This window comes from Rattus norvegicus, chromosome X (assembly GCF_036323735.1).
Source record: "Rattus norvegicus strain BN/NHsdMcwi chromosome X, GRCr8, whole genome shotgun sequence".
NCBI classification, from domain to species: domain Eukaryota; kingdom Metazoa; phylum Chordata; class Mammalia; order Rodentia; family Muridae; genus Rattus; species Rattus norvegicus.
The window spans coordinates 63,226,660-63,241,265 of record NC_086039.1 but is presented as its reverse complement, the minus strand read 5'-3'; the positions used below and the strand labels follow the sequence as shown (position 1 = coordinate 63,241,265).

Here is a 14,606-nt window from a genome sequence, read left to right as displayed (position 1 = left end):
TCCACATCTAGTGCTCTTTACCACTGAGTCATCTCTATAGCCCCCAGTAATGAGCTTAGAAGGCTTTACCACCTGACTCCAAAAAGACTTGCATAAAAATCTATGACTAGCTTTAAATGCCTGGGGTTTTTCATTTTTTTTTCTTCCTGGGTCTTCAAATTTCCATGAAATGTTGGGTCTGTTTAATGTGTTCTAACCACAGCCCTGCACTGAGCTAAATTCTCTCAACAGCCAGAGGAAGGTGCTTCCCAGCAATACCAACCTTTGCTTTGCTCAGTGCCCACATCTACAGACATCACACCAACCCACAACCTCCACAGACATCACACCAACCCACAACCTCCACAGGCTCCTAGAAGATTCTCCTCTAAAGGTAGTATGACCTAGTCTAGAGTTGCTCCACGGCCCAATGAGTAGTAGATGCCGATTTGGTCTCATTTTTCATGATTCTTTCTAGAGACATGTATAGTTTTTTCTGACATTTTAATTCCTTTCCCATATAAAATTTTGGCATATGCTTTTTAAGGAGTTTTTTAAACAAGAAAAAAGGCTTGCAAAGAAAACGTCAGAAGTGAAAATAAAACCAGGTTTATTTTTTTTAAAGGGAGTTCCAGGTGGCATGTGATGCAGAAGCAGAATTTCCCTCTTACGAGCTAGTTCTGCCAGCCCTGAAGGTTCGCACATAATCAGAGCACTTGGGATACTGAGGCCCAGCATGGGGAGGGGAGCTGCTGTGAGTTGGGAGACTAAAGGAAGGGTTGGGGTTTAGTTTGGTTGTTTGGTTAGATGCTTTGGTTGTTGTTTTGAGTGGTACTGGGAACTGAACCTGGGGCATTGCAAATGTTAGATAAGCACCCTACCAATGAACTATATACTCAGCCCTTTAAAAAAGAGCTAGTTTAAATGGACTCGAAATGGACTAACTCCTTTATAAACCATCAGTATAAAATCAGTCTTGAAGCTGGTTCAGTAGTTTAAGAGCACTTGTCCTTGCAGATCAACATGGGAATCAATTCCCAGGACCCAAATGGTGCCTCACAACCATGTGTAACTCTAGTTCCAGGGAATCCAACACGATCTTCTGATCTCCACGAACACCAGGCAAGCACATGACACATAGGCACATATGCAGACAAAAAAATCATACACATAAAATAAATCTAAAAGCAATTTAAAATTCAGTCTTAAGATTGCAATAAAAGGATATTTATGTATATAATGAGAAGAGATTATAATTTAGACTATAATATTACTCCTAAATCCTTATTTGTGTGTGTGTGTGTGTGTGTGTGTGTGTGTGTGTGTGTGTGTGTGTGTGTGTGTGTGTGTGGTGCTGGGACCTTTTTTCCTACTGAACTACAACTCTACTGTTTTATTTAAAGACATTTTGACGAGCTGAGAGAGAGCTGGTCTTCAAGGAGTGCTGACACACCTGAGAGCACAGGTAGGACTACCACTTCTACTTTGAGAGACTTGCCTGGAGCCCTCAGGACACAGGAACCAAGGAGCAGTCTGGTACAGGATCCTTCCTGTTTCTGTCTGCACCATTGAGCTGACCCTGGGCCACAGCCCTCTGTACTAAGATCCTGCTGGGAGAGAACTGGTCTCCCAGGAGTGCTGACACTCAGGCTTACAGAAAGGTCAAGCCACACTGTCAGAGACAGCAAGACCAGCTAATACCAGAGACAACCAGATGGCAAGAGGCAAGTCCAACAACCTAAGCAACAGAAACCAAGGCCACCTGGCATCATCAGAACCCAGTTCTCCCACCAAAGCAAATACTAGATATCCAAACACATCAAAAAAAAAAGCAAGATTCTGATGTAAATATCACATCTCATGATATATTAGATGACTTTAAGAAGGACATAAATAACTCCCTTAAATAAATACAGGACAACACAGGTAAACAAATAGAAGGCCTTAAAGAGGAAACACAAAAAACAGGAACCCACAACCAAACAGGTGTAGGAATTGAACAAAACCATCCAGGATCTAAAAATGGAAATAGAAACAATAAAGAAATCACAAAGGGAGACAACCTTGGAGATACAAAACCTAGGAAAGAGATCAGGAGTCATAAATGCAAGCACAACCAACAGAATACAAGAGATAGAAGAGAGAACGTCAGGGGCAGAAGATACCACAGAAAACATTGACACAACAGTCAAAGAAAATGTAAAATGCAAAAAGCTCCTAGTCCAAAACATACAGGAAATCCAGGACACAATGAGAATATCAAACATAAAGATAATAGGTATAGAAGAGAGTGAAGACTCCCAGCTCAAAGGACCAGTAAATATCTTCAACAAAATCATAGAAGAAAACTTCCCTAACCTAAAGAAAGAGATGCCCATAAACATACAAGAAGTCTACAGAACTCCAAATAGATTGGACCAGAAAAGAAAATCCTCCCATCACATAATAGTTAAAATACCAAATGCAAGGGCTGGGGATTTAGCTCAGTGATAGAGCGCTTACCTAGGAAGCGCAAGGCCCTGGGTTCGGTCCCCAGCTCCGAAAAAAAGAAAAGAAAAAAAAAATACCAAATGCACAAAAAAAAAGAAAGAATATTAAAAGCAATAAGGGAAAAAGGTCAAGTAACATATAAGTGCAGACCTATCAGAATTACACCAGACTTCTCACCAGAGACTGTGAAAGCCAGAAGATCCTGGACAGATGTCATACAGACCCTAAGAGAACAAAAATGGCAACCCTGGTTACTACACCCAGCAAAACTCTCAATTAACATAGATGGAGAAATCAAGACATTCCATGACAAAACCAAATTTACACAATATCTTTCCACAAATCCAGCCCTACAAAGGAAAATGGAAAACTCCAACACAAGGAGGAAAACAAACAACACAACAACAACAAAAATAACAGGAAACAACAAATACTATTTCTTAATATCTCTTAAGATCAATGGACTCAATTCCCCAATAAAAAGACAACAGACTGGATACTTAAACAGGACCCAGTATTTTGCTGCATACAGGAAACACAGATCAGTGACAAAGATAGACACTACCTCAGAGTAAAAGACTAGAAAAGAAGTTTCCAAGCAAATGATCCCCAGAAACAAGCTGGAGTAGCCCTTCTAATATCCAATAAAATTAACTTTCAACCAAAAGTTATCAAAAAAGATAATGAAGGACACTTCATACTCATCAAAGGAAAAATCTAGCAAGATGAACTCTCAATTCTGAATGTCTATGCTCCAAATGCAAGGGTATACATATTCATAAAAGAAACTTCACTCAAAGCACACATTGCACCTCACATACTAATAGTGGGAGACTTCAATATCCTACTCTCACCAATGGTCAAATCATGGAAACAGAAACTAAACAGAGACAGAGTGAAACTAACAGAAGTTATGAACCAAATGGATTTAACAGGTATGTATAGAACATTCTATCCTAAAACAAAAGAATATACCTTCTTCTCAGCACCTCATGGTACCTTCTCCAAAATTGACCACATAATCTGTCACAAAACAGGCCTCAACAGATATAAGATGATAGAAATAATCCCATGCATTCTCTCAGATCACCACAGACTAAGGCTGGTCTTCAGTAACAACAAAAACAACAGAAAGCCCACACACACATGGGAGTTGAACAACGCTCTACTCAACGATAACTTGGTCAAGAAAGAAATAAAGAAAGAAGTTAAAGACTTTTTAGAATTTAATGAAAATGAAGGGGATTCCCATTGGACCTATGGTCACTTGATCATTGACAAAGTAGCTAAAACCATCCAGCAAAAAAAAAGCATTTTCAACAAATAGTGTTGGTTCAACTGGAGGTCAGCATGGAGCAGAATGCAAACAGATCCATTCTTATCGCCTTGAACAAAGATCAAGTCCAAGTGGATCTTGGACCTCCACATAAAACCAGACACATTGAAACTAGTAGAAGAGAAAGTAGGGAAGAGCCTTGAACACATAGGCACAGGGGAAATGAACAAAACATCAATGGCTTATGCTCTAAGATCAAGAATCAACAAATGGGATCTCATAAAACTGCAAAGCTTCTGTAAGGCAAAGGACACTGTGGTTAGGACAAAACGGCAACCAACAGATTGGGAAAAGATCTTTACCAATCCTACAACTGATAGAGGGCTAATATCCAATATATACAAAGAACTCAAGAAATTAGACTCCAGAGAATCAAATAACCCCGTTTTTTAAAAGAATGGGCTACACCAGTCAGAATGGCTAAAATCAAAAACTCAGGTGACAGCAGATGCTGGCAAGGATGTGGAGAAAGGGGAACACTCCTCCATAGTTGGTGGGATTGCAAGTTGATACAACCACTCTGAAAATCAGTCTGGCAGTTTCTCAGAAAACTGGACATAGTACTATCTGAGGACCCAGATATGCCTCTCCTGGGCATATACCCAAAGGATGCTCCAACATATAACAAGGACACGTGCTCCACTATGGTCATAGCAGCCTTACTTGTAATAGCCAGAAGCTGGAAAGAACCCAGATGCCCTTCAACAGAGGAATGGATACAGAAAATGTGGTACATCTACACAATGGAGTACTACTCAGCTATTAAAAACAATGACTTCATGAAATTCTTATGCAAATGGATGGAACTAGAAAATATCCTAAGTGAGGTAAACCAGTCACAAAAGAATACACATGGTACGCACTCAATGATATGCAGGTATTAGCCCAAGAGCTGGGAATGCCTAAGATACAATCCACAGACCACATGAAGCTCAAGAAGAAAGAAGACCAAAGTGCGGATGCTTCAGTCCTTCACAGAAGGGGGAACAAAAATACTCACAGGAGGAGATATGGAGACAAAGTGTGGAACAGAGACTAAAAGGCCACCCAGAGACTGCCCCACATGGGGATGCATCCCATATACAGCCACCAAACCCAGACAATATTACTGATGCAAAGAAGTACATGCTGACAGGAGCCTGACATGGCTGTCTCCTCAGAAGCTCTACCAGAGTCAAACAAATACAGAGGTGAATGCTCACAGCCAACCATTGAACTGAGAACAGGGTCCCCAATGGAGGAGCTAGAGAAAGGACTGAATTAGCTAAAGGGGTTTGCTATCCCATAAGAAGAACACAATATCAACCAACCAGACACCCCAGACCTCCCAGGGAGGAAACCACCATCCCAAGAGAACACAAGAATGGATTTATGACTCCATCCCCATATGTAACAGAGGATGGCCTTGTCAGGCATCAATGGGCTACACCAGTCAGAATGGCTAAGATTAAAAACTCAGGTGACAGCAGATGCTGGCGAGGATGTGGAGAAAGAGGAACACTCCTCCATTGTTGGTGGGATTGCAGACTGGTACAACCACTCTGGAAATCAGTCCCTTGGTCCTGTCAAGGCTTGATGTCCCAGTGTAGAGGAATGATAGGCTGGGAGGTGGGAGGGAGTTGGTGAGTGAGTGAGGGAGCACCCTTATGGAAGCATGGGGTGTGGGATAGCGGGTTTCTGGAGGGGAAACAAGGAAATGGGATAACATTTAAAATATAAATAAGAAAGTACAATTAAAAAAAGAAAAGTAAAAAAAGAAAATAAAGACATTTTGATGATTATGTTTTAATAATACAAAATAACAGGCTTCATAATGACTTTCTCATGCATATATTTAATTTACTTTGATCAAATTTGGCTGTTACCTTCTAACTATATATTTTACAAGAATATTCTCTTTTGAAATAATTGGAGTCCAATAAACTTTCTTTGATCTATACTGCAGAAATAATATTAACATAAGAACCCCAGTTTGCCCTTAGTCTCTGAACACACACGAGGAATGATGACTCGTTTTGTACTGAGCCTTTTTTGTTGTCTATTGTTGGTTTTTGTATTTCAAAGCAGGGTTTCTCTGTGTAGCCCTAGCCATCCCAGAACTTGCTCTACATAGACCTGGTAGACAAACTCCGAGATTTGACTGCCTCTGTTTCCCAGGTGCTAGGATAAAAGGCATGTGGTGGAACCAACACCTGGCTGTGAGTCTTTAACAAACTAGACACCATTTCTACTTGGCCACATAGCTTATTAGCTGGGAGAGTTATGAATGTGGCATATGACTACTCACTACAATATCAAAGCCTACACCCTCAGATGGAAGATGAACAAATAATATTAAAGAGAGAAACAGAGCTTATGATTAGGTGTAAAATCAGAGGAAGGTATATTTCTCAATTATTCATGTTATTCCTAAGACCATAATATATTCCATTTGAATCCAGGGCTTTTTTATATTAGTTAATTATTTTATGCATATGTATGTTTTGCTTGCATATATGCTTGTGTACCATGTGTGTGCTTGGCGCCTTAGGAGGCCAGAAGAGGCAGATTCCCCTCAAATGGAGTGACAGGCAGTTGTTAAGCCCCAATGTGGGTACTAGCAATCTAAGCCAGGTCTTCTGGAAAAACAGCCAGTGCTCTTAACCACTGAGTCATCCCTCCAGCCCCAAATGCTTTTAATCACATTTATCTGCATGTGTTTGTACATTATAAGAATGCACATACCACAGCACAGAGTGTATGTGGAAGTTGGCGGCAACCTTGTGGGCATCAGTTTTCTCTTTCCACCATAGGACCAAACTCAAGTCATGAGACTTGGCAAGAAACACATGTCTATCCACTGAGCCTTCTCACCAGTCTTGAATCAATTTACAGTACAACTTTTAGATAAAACGGTACAGTCTGAGGAATCTATATGTAGAACAGAACAGAAATTGTAGTCTATGGCTATATTGGGATGCCTTTTTTGGTCACCATTTTTTGACCTATTGTTAATAATCAAATACTCAACATATATTGTTTTTCCAAAATGGACAGTAGAAACTAAAAGCCAATAGAAGAAGCAATTAGAAGAATAAGGCAATTTAAGTATTTTACAAAACCTTAGAACCACCATATATTTAAATTTAACCAAAAAGAATTTAATAAAAATGCTTCTCACCTTCTGAAAATGTTGCTTCCACAAATCTTCTACAACTATGTACCCTCGTAATCCCCAGTCATATAACTTCTCCCCAGTGATCTGGAAACACAAAAAGAAAAGATCAATAAATGATCTGTATTATATTGTGAATGATAAAAAAGAGAATTTATTTTCTCCCATTTCCAAAAGTACTGCATTTGACTGTTGTTGGGAAGGGGGTATGGTATGTGTATGTGTTGTCTGTCTGTTGTCTCTCTCTCCCTCTGTGTGTGTGTGTGTGTGTGTGTGTGTGTGTGTGTGTGTGTGTGTGTCTGTCTGTGTGTGTGTGTGTGTGTCTTGTCTGTGTCTGTTGCCTCCCTGGGTGTGTATGTCTGTGTGTGTGTCTGTTGTAACTCTGTCTCTGTGTGTGTGTCTGTTGTAACTCTGTCTCTGTGTGTGTGTGTGTCTGTTGTCTCTATATCTGTGTGTGTATCTGTTCTCTCTCCCTCTCTCTCTCTCTCTCTCTCTCTCTCTCTCTCTCTCTCTCTCTGTGTATGTGTGTGTGTATTTGTGTGTTGTTCTCTCTCCCTCTCTCTCTCTCTCCCTCTCTTTCTGTCTATGTGCATGTGTCTGTTGTCTCTCTCTGTATATGTGAGTCTGTTGTCTGTGTGTGTGTCTGTTTTTTCTCTGTGTGTATATGTGTCTGTTGTCTGTGTGTGTGTCTGTGTCTGTTGTCTCTGTGTGTGTGTGTCTGTTGTGTCTCTCTCTGTGTATGTGTGTCTGTTGTCTCTGTGTGTGTGTCTGTTGTCTATGTGCCTGTGTGGTATGTGTGTTTGTTATCTCTGTGTGTCTATGTCTGTTGTCTGCGTGTGTGTAGGTGTGTGTGCTGTTCTCTGTGTGTGTGTGTGTTCTCTGTATGTGTGTGTCCATTGTCCCTGTGTGTATACATCTGTGCTCTCTCTCTCTCTCTCTCTCTCTCTCTCTCTCTCTCTCTCTGTATCTGTTGTCGTTGTGTCTATGTGTGTCTGTTGTCTCTGTGTTTGTTGTTTCTGTGTGTGTATGTGTGAGTGTCCGTTGTCTCTCTGTCTCTTGTGTGTCTGTTGTTTCTGTGTCTTTGTGTGTGTCTGTTGTTTCTGTGTCTTTGTGTGTGTCTGTTGTTTCTGTGTCTTTGTGTGTGTCTGTTGTCTCTGTGTGTATGTGTCTGTTCTCTCTCTCTTTCTCTGTGTGTTGTGTACCTGTTGTCTCTGTGCATGTGTCTGTTGTCTCTGTGTGTGTGTGTATGTGTGTCTGTTCTCTGTGTGTGTGTGTGTGTCTGTTCTCTGTATGTTTGTGTCCATTGTCCCTGTGTGTGTGCATCTGTGGTCTCTCTTTCTCTCTCTCTCTCTCTCTCTCTCTCTCTCTCTCTCTCTCTGTGTGTGTGTGTGTCTGTTCTCTGTATGTTTGTGTCCATTGTCCCTGTGTGTGTGCATCTGTGCTCTCTCTCTCTCTCTCTCTCTCTCTCTCTCTCTCTCTCTCTCTCTCTCTCTGTCTCTGTATCTGTTGTCGTTGTGTCTATGTGTGTCTGTTGTCTCTGTGTGTGTTGTCTCTGTGGGTGTGTATGTGTGTCTGTTGTTTCTGTGTGTGTATGTGTGAGTGTCCGTTGTTTCTCTGTCTCTTGTGTGTCTGTTGTTTCTGTGTCTTTGTGTGTGTATGTTGTCTCTGTGTGTGTCTGTTCTCTCTCTCTCTTTCTCTGTGTGTTGTGTATCTGTTGTCTCTGTCTGTGTCTGTTGTCTCTGTGTCTGTGTATGTGTCTGTTGTCTCTCTGTGTCTCTACCTGTGTGTGGCTTTTCTCTGTGTGTATGTGTGTTTCTGTTGTCTATGTTTGAGTGAGTCTGTTGTCTCTCTCTTTCTTTCTCTGTGTGTATATCTGTTGTCTCTGTGTGTGTGTATGTGTGTTTGTTGTCTCTGTGTCTGCTGTCTCTCTCTGTCTCTCATGTGTGTCTCTGTTGTCTCTGTGTGTGTGTCTATTCTCTCCTCTCCCCCCCTTTCTGTGTGTGTATCTGTTGTCTCCCTGTGTGTGTCTGTGTGTGTATGTTTGTCTGTTGTCTCTTTGTGTGTGCCTGTTGTCTCCGTGTGTGTGTGTGTGTGTGTGTGTGTGTGTGTGTTTGTGTTTATGTGTCTGTTGTCTCTCTCTCTCTCTGTCTCCCGGTGTGTCTGTTGTATTTCTGTGTGTCTGTTGTATCTCTGTGTGTGTGTCTGTTATCTCTGTGTCTGTGTGTGTATGTGTTGTCTCTGTGTGTGTCTGCTGTCTCTCTGTGTGTGTATGTGTGTTTGTCTGTTGATCTTCTGAGTGTATGTCTATTGTCTCTGTGTCTGTGTCTGTTGTCTCTCTCTGTGTCTCTACATGTGTATGTGTGTGTGTCTGTTGTCTCCTGTGTGTGTGTCTGTTGTCTCTGTGTCTGTGTGTGTCTGTTGTCTCTCTCTCTATTGCTACATGTGTGTCTGTTGTCTCTCTGTCTCTGCATGTGTGTGTGTTGTCTCTCTCATACTCTCTCTTTCCCTCTCTCACTCTCTCTCTCTCTCTCTCTCTCTGTGTCTGTTGTCTCTCTCTCTTTTTCTCTCTCTCTGTTTGTGTGTGTGTGTAGGTGTGTCTGTTGTCTCTCTGTGTGTATGTTTATCTGTTGTCTCTTTGTGTGTGTCTGTTGTCTATGTGTGTGTGTATATTTCTGTGTCAGTTGTTTCTCTGTCCCTCTATGTGTCTGTTGTATCTCTGTGCATGTGTCTGTTGTCTCTGTGTGTCTGTGTATGTGTGTCTGTTGCCACTCTCTGTCTCTCTGTGTGTGGGTCTCTTGTCTCTGTGTCTATTGTCCCTGCCTGTGTGTCTGTTGTCTCTCTCTTTCTCTCTCTGTGTGTGTGTATGTTTGTCTGTTGTCTCTGTGTGTATGTGTGTGTCTGTTCTCTCTCTCTCTCTGTATGTGTTTGTGTGTGTGTGTCTGTTTTCTCTGTGTCTGTGTGTCTGTTGTCTCTGTGTGTGTGTCTGTTGTCTCTCTCTTCCTGTGTATATATGTTTGTCTGTTGTCTCTCTGTGTCTGTGTGCATGTCTCTGTCTCTGTGTGTGTGTGTTTGTCTGTTGTCTCTCTGTTTGTGTCTGTTGTCTCCGTGTGTGTGTGTGTGTGTGTGTGTGTATGTTTGCGTGTCTGTCATCTCTCTCTGTCTCTTGGTGTGTCTGTTGTCTCTCTGTGTGTGTATGTGTTTGTTATCTCTGTGTGTTTCTGTTGACTGTGTGTATGTATGTGTGTGTCTGTTGTCTGTGTGTGTATGTGTGTTTGTCTGTTGATCTTCTGAGTGTATGTCTATTGTCTCTGTGTCTCTGTGTGTGTCTGTTGTCTCTCTCTCTGTGTCTCTACATGTGTATGTGTGTGTGTCTGTTGTCTCCTGTGTGTGTGTGTCTATTGTCTCTGTGTCTGTGTGTGTGTCTGTGGTCTCTCTCTCTCTCTCTGTCGCTACATGTGTATGTGTCTGTTGTCTCTCTCTCTCTGTCTCTACGTGTGTGTGTGTGTGTGTGTTGTCTTTCTCACACTCTCCCTTTCCCTCTCCCTCTCCCCCCTCTCTGCTTGTGTGTGTGTGTGTTGTCTCTCTCTCTCTCTGTTTGTGTCTATGTAGGTGTGTCTGTTTTCTCTCTGTGTGTGTATGTTTGTCTGTTGTCTCTTTGTGTGTGTCTGTTGTCTGTGTGTGTGTGTTTCTGTGTCAGTTGTTTCTCTGTCCCTCTGTGTCTGTTGTATCTCTGTGCATATGTTTGTTCTCTCTATGTGTCTGTGTATGTGTGTCTGTTGTCACTCTCTGTCTCTCTGTGGGTCTCTTGTCTCTGTGTCTGTTGTCCCTGCGTGTGTGTCTGTTGTCTCTTTCGCTGTGTTTATATGTTTGGCTGTTGTCTCTCTGTGTCTGTGTGTATGTTCTCTCTGTGTGTGTGTGTGTGTATGTGTGTGTGTGCGTGCGTGTGTGTGTCTATCTGTTTTCTCTGTGTCTGTGTGTTTGTTGTCTCTGCATGTGTGTCTGTTGTCTCTCTCTTCCTGTGTGTGTGTATGCTTGTCTGTTGTCTCTCTGTGTCTGTGTGTATGTGTGTCTGCCTCTCTCTCTCTCTCTCTCTCTCTCTCTCTCTCTTTCTCTCTCTCTGTTTGTGTGTGTGTGTGTAGGTGTGTCTGTTGTCTCTCTGTGTGTGTATATTTCTCTGTTGTCGATGTGTGTCTGTTGTTTGTTTGTGTGTGAGTATGTTTGTGTGCCAGTTGTTTCTCTCTCTATCTCTCTCTGTGTCTGTTATATCTCTGTACGTTTGTCTGTTGCCTGTGTGTGTACATGTGTATCTGTTGTCTCTCTGTGTCTGTGTGTATGCAAGTGTCTGTTCTCTGTGTGTGTGTGTCTGTTATCTCTCTGTCTCTGTGTGTATATGTGTGTCTGTTGTCTCTGTGTGTGTGTCTGTTGTCTGTCTCTGTCTTTCTCTGTGTGTGTCTGTTCTCTCTCTGTGTCTCTCTGTCTCCGTGTCTCTCTCTGTGTGTGTCTGTGTGTGTCTGTTGTCTGTGTGTATTCTCTCTCTCTCTCTCTCTCTCTCTCTCTCTCTCTCTCTCTCTCTCTGCGTGTGTGTTGTTTCTGTGTGTATGTATGTATGTGTCTGTTGTATCTGTTTCTTATGTGTCTGTTGTCTCTGTTTGTGTGTTTCTGTTGTCTCTTTCTCTCTGTGTGTATGTGTGTCTGTTGTTTCTGTTTGTGTGTTGTCTCTCTTTATCTGTATGTGTGTGTGTTGTCTCTGTGTGTGTCTGCTGTCTCTCTCTGTGTATGTGTGTGTGTCTGTTGTCTCTCTCTGAGTGGGTGTATGTGTATGTGTGTCTGTTGTCTGTGTGTGTGTGTCTGTTGTCTGTGTGTGTATGTGTGTGTGTGTGTGTGTGTGTTCTGCCTCCATGCATGTACTGTACCACAGGTATGCTTTGTATGTGCAGCCTGAGGAGGTTATAATAGGGCATCAGATCATTTGGGACTGGAATTACAAACAGTTGTGAGTTGCTATGTGGGTTCTGGGTTCTAGTTCCTCTGCCAAAAATAAACCCCAGAAAACAACAACAACAAAAACCCAAACAAACAAACAAAAAACCAAGTACCTTTAATCATTGAACCATTTCTCCAAATACCTGGAAATTTTTTTCCCCAAATATTGAGTCTTCGAAAAAAAAATACTTCTAGCATTTTCATTCATTGGTTCTACTTATAACAAAGAATGCTGATTTTTCTATACCATGATAATACTTCAAAACTGTCTTTAGTTGATTTCATATGTGTGTGTGTGTGTGTGTGTGTGTGTGTGTGTGTGTGTGTGCTGTGTTCTTATGTACATTTCAATGTCTGTCATGTGTGTGCAACTACACATGGAGGCCAGCAGAGAGCATCAGATCCCTTGGACCAGAGTTCCAGGTGGCTGTGGGCTGCCTAACATAAGTGCCTCTGGGTGCAGTAAGAGTTCTTAACCACAGGGCCATCTCTCCAGCTCCTACACTTAGAATTTTTAAAAGTGATTATCATTCTCTTCCTAATTTTTATAATTGATCTTTGTATAGTGATATTTTATGAAACACTCTCACATGAGTTATTCCTATCCTATAGAACAGTAAGGACATGAAGACTGCAAGGATACACTCAAGGGCCAAGTGTGATTTATCTATAGTCCCACTGTCTGTAAAAAGTGATCTCTGTGACACACTGATTTCTGCAAGCCATAGTCCTCAGTTGCTCCTATGGCTCTTAACATATATGATATGCTAAGAGTCTTGGGCTCCTTGTGAGATATGTTAAGCATTTACCACATATGATACTATTGTTCTTGGTGTCTCACATTTCTAAAAGGAAAATAATGTTTCCTATTAATATAAGTGTATTTTCTTTTTTTTCTTTTTTGGTTTGGGCATAGAACTTCTACACATGCTTAACAACTGTTCTACCACTGAGCTACTGTCCTAATATACCCAATTTGGGTACATTATTTTTAGCTAAATACTACTGAACAGAACAGAACTTAAGTGGCTAAGTGGTCCATCCAAGTCTGAGGTTTCTAAGAAATAAAACTAAAACTGTAAAAATGGAACTGAATGACAGAATACAAGACCAGAAAATCTCTTGGAAAATTAGTGTCCTTCTGGCTTGGTTTTGTTGTAGTAAGATATGTATACCATGACTTTTTAAAGAAAAGAAAATCTAAAAGGAGAAAAATATATACAAATATGAGCAAGTGAAAGATCTGTATGATAAAATCTTCAAGCCTCTGAGGAAAGAAATTGAAGAAGACCTCAGAAGATGGAAATATCTTCCATGCTCATGGATTGGCAGGATTAATATAGTAAAATTGGCCATTTTACCAAAAGTGATCTACAGATTCAATGCAATCCCCATCAAAATACCAATCCAATGCTTCATAGAGTTAGACAGAACAATTTGCAAATTCACCTGGAATAACAAAAATCCAGGATAGCTAAAACTATCTTCAACAATAAAAGGACTTCAGGGGGAATCACTATCCCAGAACTCAAGCAGTATTACAGAGCAATAGTGATAAAAACTGCATGGTATTGGTACAGAGACAGACAGATAGACCAATGGAATAGAATTGAAGACCCAGAAATGAACCCACACACCTATGGTCACTTGATTTTTGACAAAGGAGCCAAAACCATCCAATGGAAAAAAGATAGCATTTTCAGCAAATGGTGCTGGTTCAACTGGTGGTCAGCATGTAGAAGAATGCAGATCGATCCATTCTTATCACCCTGTACAAAGCTTAAGTCCAAGTGGATCAAGGACCTCCACATCAAACCAGATACACTCAAACTAATAGAAGAAAAAGTGGGGAAGAACCTCAAGCATATGGTCACTGGAGAAAATTTCCTGAAGAAAACACCAATGGCTTATGTTCTAAGATCAAGAATCGACAAATGGGATCTCATAAAACTACAAAGCTTCTGTAAGGCAAGGGACACTGTTGTTAGGACAAAACAGCAACCAACAGATTGGGAAAAGATCTTTACCAATCCTACAACTGATAGAGGGCTTATATCCAAAATATACAAAGAACTCACGAAGTTAGACTGCAGAGAGACAAATAACCCTATTAAAAATGGGGTTCAGAACGGGATCCCCATGGAAGGAATCAGAGAAAGGACTGGAAGAGCTTGAAGGGGCTTGAGACCCCATATGAACAACAATGCCAACCAACCAGAGCTTCCAGTGACTAAGCCATTACCCAAAGACTATACATGGACTGACCCTGGGCTCCAACCTCATAGGTAGCAATGAATATCCTAGTAAGAGCACCAGTGGAAGGGGAAGCTCTTGGTCCTGCCAAGACTGAATCCCCAGTGAACGTGATTGTTGGGGGGAGGGTGGTAATGGGGGAGGATGAGGAGGGGAACACCCATATAGAAGGGGAGAGGGAGGGGTTAGGGGAATAACAATCGAAATGTAAATAAGAAATACTCAAGTTAATAAAGATTTAAAAAAATGGGGTTCAGAGCTAAACAAAGAATTCACAGCTGAGGAATGCCGAATGGCTGAGAAGTATCTAAAGAAATATTCAACGTGTTTAGTCATCAGGGAAATGCAAATCAAAACAACCCTGAGATTTCACCTCACACCAGTGAGAATGGCTAAGATCAAAAACTCCAG

At 41.3% G+C, this 14,606-nt stretch overlaps 1 protein-coding gene across 2 annotated transcripts in view; it reads right to left on the bottom strand.

The window, feature by feature from the left end:
• Positions 1-14,606, bottom strand: part of Apoo (apolipoprotein O) — a 104,961-nt gene that overhangs the window by 15,431 nt on the left and 74,924 nt on the right. For both annotated transcript variants that reach the window (NM_001199178.1, XM_039099893.2), the window contains one exon: positions 6,966-7,046. In NM_001199178.1, the coding sequence (NP_001186107.1) occupies positions 6,966-7,046 (81 nt within the window). The remainder of the gene's footprint in view (positions 1-6,965; positions 7,047-14,606) is intronic.